The sequence below is a fragment of the Oxyura jamaicensis genome, assembly GCF_011077185.1.
Source record: "Oxyura jamaicensis isolate SHBP4307 breed ruddy duck chromosome 28 unlocalized genomic scaffold, BPBGC_Ojam_1.0 oxy28_random_OJ80988, whole genome shotgun sequence".
Lineage (NCBI taxonomy): Eukaryota > Metazoa > Chordata > Aves > Anseriformes > Anatidae > Oxyura > Oxyura jamaicensis.
Genome location: NW_023304892.1, coordinates 1 through 6639, shown reverse-complemented (window position 1 = coordinate 6639; position 6639 = coordinate 1). Strand labels below are relative to the sequence as shown.

The 6639-nt window shown below is 51.1% G+C and overlaps 1 protein-coding gene across 1 annotated transcript; it reads left to right on the top strand.

Annotated features, from left to right (window-relative positions):
- The first annotated feature begins 616 nt into the window (after nucleotides 1-616).
- On the top strand, nucleotides 617-4976 carry LOC118158510 (carbohydrate-responsive element-binding protein-like). Its single transcript, XM_035313182.1, has 4 exons — nucleotides 617-1387; nucleotides 3203-3351; nucleotides 4303-4350; nucleotides 4906-4976. The coding sequence occupies exons 1-4, from the start codon at nucleotides 1092-1094 to the stop codon at nucleotides 4974-4976; spliced, it is 564 nt and encodes a 187-aa protein (XP_035169073.1). The 5' UTR covers nucleotides 617-1091.
- The last annotated feature ends 1663 nt before the right edge of the window (nucleotides 4977-6639 follow it).

The following is a 6639-nucleotide window of genomic DNA, read 5'->3' as shown; positions in this document are numbered from 1 at the left end:
ATACTAGATATTAAATAAATGATTTAAACTTAAAATTATATCTACTTTATCCCCATGTGACTCTGGCCAGTGAGGACGTGTTTGTGGCACAGGTCTAGCTAGCATGGGAAATGCTAAGCCCTGGCAAAAACTCCCAGCATTTATCTAAGATCAGCTACACCAGCTCAGGTCTGGGCCCAGGAGAGACATGGGCAGGAGCCCTGCCTAGCTGCTTCCCTTGGGCCACCACAGCCACAGAGGGAATCAGTCAGCTTTAAGGACTGCATGCCTACAAGGTATATGAATACTGAGCACCTGAGCTCATCATAGTCCTCTCCGTGGGTCTCGCACACAGTGTTTGCATCTCCTCTCCTGCTGGGTCATGTCTTGGAACAGGCTTTTGCCTCAGTTACTTTGTGGTACGGCTCAGTGACTCGGTGTGCATTGTGCTGAGCTGGATGCCCGTTGCTATAATTTTACTTGTTTGTGTCCCTTAATCTGTATTTGTTCCCTTGGAAGTGCAGGGAGACACGTTAGGGCAGAGGCACTAGGTAAATACCGTGTGCTCCTCTCCCCACTGGTGCACCGGGAGCAGTGATTAGCCCAGAGTAAACAGAGCTGACTGTGCTCCTCCTGCCAGCAAGCCCTGCTGGCGAGGGGTGGGCCAGGGGACCTGGAGCGGATCCTCCCCAGATCTGCAGGGGAAATAAAAGCCAGGGCAGTCAGGTGCACGGTGAGAGCATGGCAGTGGCATGGAGCTGGAGCACCTGTGGCTAGTGGTGGCCTGCAGCGAGCGCTGCGGCCTGGCTGTGGGTGCGACATGGGCGGGATCACTGCCACCGCTATAAATAGGGCTCACAGAGAGCTGGCCTAGCAAACCCAGAGCTGAACCAAGCAGCGTGGAGGAGACGGCGTCGGACAGGGGTGGGGCGAGCCATACTGAGGAGGAGGTGCCTGTGCACTGCTAGGGAGGGCAATAGCGCGTGCTCCATGCCAGTGCAGCATCTGCAGGGCTTGGGCACTGCCAGGATATGGACTACAGTGCTGGGGCTTAGTGCTTAGTGCACTAAGGGCTTTCCAGCTGGTGTGGCTTCTGCAGCAAGCACTGGGCAATGGCACAAGCTCAGGTGGGGCTCCCAGGACCCTTCCCGGAGCCCCTCGTTGGGCCATGCCCTGACTCCGACTTCGACTCTGACTCTGAAGATGCAACCATGGGTGGTGCAGGGCCCGGTGCTGGGGTTCAGAAACCCTCCCAGGTCATCCACAGTGGCCACTTCATGGTGTCGTCCCCGCACAGCGACTCACTGCCCCGTCGGCGCCACCGCCATGCTGAGCCCGAGGCAGCTGATCCGCGGAGCATCGACCCAACCCTGACCCGGCTCTTTGAGTGCATGAGCCTAGAGTACAGGTGAGTCCGAGAGCCCTCGCGCCCAGCATGTGTCTCACTGATCCCCCAGCTGTCTGAAGGCGTGAGTCTGGCACGCTGGAAAGGCTGGGCTCCCCCAGCCCTGCTCCATCTCCAGGAACCTCATTTGCTTGTCCATTGGGTTGTAGTGGGGCATCTGCTCACAGAACGCCATCCTGGGAGGTTTCAGGGAAAAAGAGCTGGTGCTGGAGAACTGTTATGGAGCCAGATGAGTTCTTCCTCTCTAAGCACGTAGCTTAACCATCCTCCATCAGGAGATCTGGAGTTACTGCACTTGTCTGCAGCACTCTGAACCCCAGCCCTGCACACTCTGTAGAGCAGCAGTAACCTGTGTGCAGACAACACTTAGTCTTTGGCAATCCTGCCCAGAGCTGTGCCCACTTGTCCCAAAGTTATTCTAGGTCATGTGGCAGTGGCAGCACTCCAGCCTGGATGGCTGCGCAGGGCTTTGTCCAGGACCTGCTGAAAGTTTCCCCCTCTGCTCTCCAGCAAAACCAGATGGGTGACTGTGTCATTCCTCCAAACATACAAATCACCCAAGCCCAGAGTGTGAGGGACATGCTCACCCCACATACAGCGCCTTGCTGACAACAGGAGAGCCTGCAACTTGTTTCTTAGCACCTTGGGCCATGTTCTTGGAGGCAGCTCCCCTCTTCCACAAAGACCTCAAGGCTTTGTGATCTGTCAAAAGGTGACTTGCTCTACAGACCGCAGTGCAAAATTATTTGCACAGCTTTCCCAAAAATCCAAGTGAAAACCTGGAGTGATGATTACCTATTGATGCCTTGTGAAAACAAAACCCGGACAAAACAGCCTTGAAGAATTGCCCATCTCCTGGTCCCACATTGGCCTCCCAGGTGTGCCTTGAAGTCCTTTGGAGCTTGGCAAGGTGGTCAGTCTCAGAGTAGTCCTGGTGACGCTGGATGCTGTGACGGTACTGCACAGGGTACTAGTTGCCACGTAGCTGTGTACGTTTGGCCCATTGCCATGCGTCTGTGTGCCAGCCTGCATGGTTTGCTCATAGTTGGTGAGGCACAGCTCTCATCTGAGGTGCTGGTGAGGCTGATGCTCTGCAGAAACATGGTGAACTTCAGCTTGGGGTGGCCCAGCCAAGGGTTGGTTGCACTTACTGCCAGCTACTCAGGCAATGAGTAGCCTCACTTTCTTTTGCTCTCCCAGCCCCACACTTGCCTTCCTTTGAGTCTTGCTGCATGAGGCTGGAGGAGCAGACACTGCTGCACCCCAGAATGTGTAGGCTCCTGACTCCTGAGATGCCTCCATGTGCTCTTGAGCTCTGGTGCGTCCCATGCAGAAGGGCGGGGGCAGGATGCAAGTGCTTTGGCAGGTGGAACAGACCAGAAGAGCCAGGACTGGCCCTTTTGCTGCAGGCATGACTCCATCCCTCCAGATATCTGTACCCCTTAGACTCCTGGGCCTCACTTTCCTCCTGCATGACAAAGCATGAACCAGCCCCAAGGCCAGCAGCATGGCAAACCATAACTGCAGTTGAACAGTAGCCTCAGTGAGGAGGATCCACATCAGCTACAAGGTTTTACTGCCACCACTGATGGCTACTCCAGAGCCCAGAACATTAGAGATGTCTTTTGTCTGTCTTGGCACAAGACTAGGTCTTGCTCAGCACGTGAGAGCACATCTTTGTCAGCCCTGGAGCCAGGGCAGCTGCCAGTCTGGAATACAGCAGGGAGATTTTGACATTAGATGATACGCAAATTCATACTCAGTTCTCTTTCTTGGAGGCCCTTCCATGCTTACATGCTCCCCTCCTCCATCTCACAGCCATTGTGCTCTGCATCTTTTCAGCATCCTAAAAACAGATCAACAAGAAGCATTGATCAGAGCTCAGGTTCAGGTGAACTTGGACCTGCAATGCAGCACTGGATATGCTTCTCCATACAGGAGACTGGACCCTGACTGTAGAGCCAACTGTTCTGTGGCTAGCTGCCCTTCAAGCATTTGTTTCGTCCCTTTGGAAACCCACAGCAGCTTTGCTAATACATTTTTGACAGCCTTATGAGCAATGGTTGGAGGAAGGTATCACAGGGGGTTAAATGGAGTTTAAAGATATCTGGCTGACCTGCACTTTTAGTTTTATCTGATTTGATACCTCTCTGCATCACCTGCCATTTCACACCTTCACTCCCAGACAGGTTCCTCAGAAACCGTATTGGTGCAGCACAGCCTCAGCTGGAGTGACTAGCCAAATATTTACCAACTTTTAGGAGTGCATCCATAGTTATGTTGTAAACTAACTCCTTAACAAAGCAGAAACCATAAAAGGTGTCGCCTCTGGAGTTCATAGTCCAGCCCCTGTGCTGGGCATGGTTAATCCCAAAGTCAGGTCAAGTTCCTCAAGTTCCTTCACCATTTGAAGTATGGAGAAGACAAATGATGGAGAGCAAGGATGATGATCCCACTGCTTCTGTCTCAGGGCTTCACTGCTCACACATGGAAGTGTGTCCTCCATGAGTCCAATAGGAGTTTCCCTTGTTCCAGTTTGTGTCTGTTGCCTCTTTGACCTTTCTCAGTGCATCTCTGAGAATTATCTGTCTCCATCACCTCTATAACCTCCTTTGGGTAGTTGAAGACTACCTTCACCTTCCTCTCTTCATCTTTTCTTCTTCCAGTGGAACAAACATAGCTCCCTCAGCCTCCTCTTTTCTGACATATTTGTCAGTCTCCCAACGTTTTGTCATCCCCTTCCAGGATCACTCCAGTTTTTGGACTTCCATCTTTTCCATCTTTTACTGGGGGGGCGGGGGGTGTTGGGGGGAGGGAAGCAGCAAATCTGGACACAATATCCAGATGTGGCCTTAGAGGCACTGAATAGAGTGGAACTATCACTTCTTGACCTACATGCTGAGTGGTGTCTGTTGCAGCCACATACCCCTTGTTGTTCAAGGCGTGGCTCACCATTTCAAAGGAAGGTAAGTATGCTAAACTCTCTCTAAAAATACTACTTGTTTTGTTTTTTTTTACAACTGTTTTTTAATGACTATAGCTGAACAGTGTTTTGACTAGCTGTAACTCCACCCATCTCCATCATTCCTCTGTGGCACTTCACACAAGTTTATGGCAGTCCCATCTCAGCTTGAGCCATTGCTTCAAGGATCTCTCATATCATCCCTCCATGGGTTGGACAGTCATCACTTCCTTTGTGAGCAAGAAGCACCCTCTCCACATCAGGGCTTGCTTCCAGCAGTAGCTTGTTTCTTCAGCTCCCTCAAAAAGCAGCATCTTCCCCCACCATGGTCTTCCTCTTGGTGCTGGGAGCTGCCATGAAGCAGCTCCAAGGCCCTTTGTAACCATTTTCCAGGACATTATTCTCTTTTCAGCAGCTCTCCTGACAAAGAGTTAAGGATTGTCATCCACTCCTTCCTTGCAAGAGATCATCTTGCTGCTTTTCTTGAGTCTCTTCCTTGGACTGTTGTTTCTCATGTCTGTCACAGGTGGACCTCCCTGCCCCCACTTGGATTCCCCAGGTTTCCCCAAGAAGCTGCACATGTGGAGCCAAGCTCCTTTAGGAACTGTTCACACCTTCGCCCCAGCATAATCGCCCCAGCTGAGCAAACTCTTTCTCCCCACCAGCACAGTGCCACTCCCCAGCATCCTGCCTTTCAGGGACTCCTGGGCTTACATACCATCCCACCTCATCCTGTCCCACCCCATCCTTGTAAAGTAATTGGAGGGAATCATTGGGTGGCTGTCCCGAGGAACTGTCCTCCCAAGGGAGAAAAATGGGGTGCAGATGGGAACTACAGACTGCAGGTTTGTGTGGTCCCATTTTGTGCAGGTCTCTCTTGTGCTTCAGGGAAAAACAAAACAAAACAAAACAAAACAAAACCAAAAACAAACAAACAAACAAAAAAAAAAACAACAAACCTCTGTGTTTTAGAATAACCTCCTCTTCTCCCCTCCCTGTACTGGAAGGGGAGATTTAGCGGGTAGGGACATCGGAGTGGAGTATTAACTCTGCCACTCTCATACAATTTAAAACAAGACAGGTTTGGATTGCACCCTTGAATGCTAATTCTGTGCTAATTTGTCCTCTTGGCAAGCTGGTAGAAGCCTCTAAGGCTTTCCTAGGAGAAGTGGAATTGCTGTTGTATCTTTGTCATGTTCTCTAACTGATTCTCTAATTCACAGTGTCTTAAACACTCACGCACAGAGCAGGAAGAATACAACAACAGAGCAGGCAGGGAACACCCCAGTGATGAACACACTGAGCTACCCTCTTCCTTTCTCCTTCTGTCAGGATTAGTCTGCACTTTCCTTTGCCCTCCCTCCTGGCAAATCGCTCAGCCTCAATTCATTATAATTCACCAGCATTCGCCTGTGCAAAGTGCGTTCCTATGAACTAGTTCAGGCTGGTTGGAAGTGGCTAGTGCAGATTTGGTTGCATCCATCTGATGAGGCTGCAAGACCGAACGAAGACTGTCTCAATGCTGTGTATGCCTGAGCTGCAAGGAGCCAGGGCACTCTGGCCACAGGAACAGAGAGCTCAGTGCTGACAGCAGCCCCAGCTCTGCAGTTCTCCATGGGCTTTGCAGCAGTGGGTGCAGCTCCTGCTGTGAATTGTCAACATGAGGGGCAGCAGCGGGCCTGCAGAGGGGGAAAAGCTTGGGCATGGCTGAGCCTATCTATGCTGCAGTGCAGGTGTGCTGTTGTTTGCAGCAGGAAACTGCTTGTGTTTTCTCAGCCATTTCCAAAGGATCTGGGGGCTGTTCCTGCCCAAGCAGAGTGTGGAGTGCAAAGGAGTTGGTTCAGTGTGCAAACCTGTTCCCATGCTGAACCTAGCTTGGCTTGCAAGCTGTCCAGCTTCCCAGACAATTCAAGAGGACAAGAGGATTTAAATGACTTCCCTCCTCATCTGGGGCACTTTGTGCTTTCTTTGCATTGAGGTAAATGGCTGCCCACAAAGCAGAGCTGTAAGTATGTAGTCACTCCTATCTGCGAGAAAATACACAGAGCACCTCCATATCTAATCCTCAGCATTATCCACACTCTGTTAACACCTCTGTCACAACGATGCCTTCAAATAATCCCCGATACACCCACACCAGCCTCCACCACACTCCTGCCAGGGCAAAGCACAGACTTCCCTGGAGGCAGTAGAGCAAAACAGACAAGCTGGCAGAACAGTTTTTTTCATCAATACAACAAGTGAAAAAAAAAAAAAAAAAAAAAGCTCATGCAGATAGTAGGGGCATTTTCAC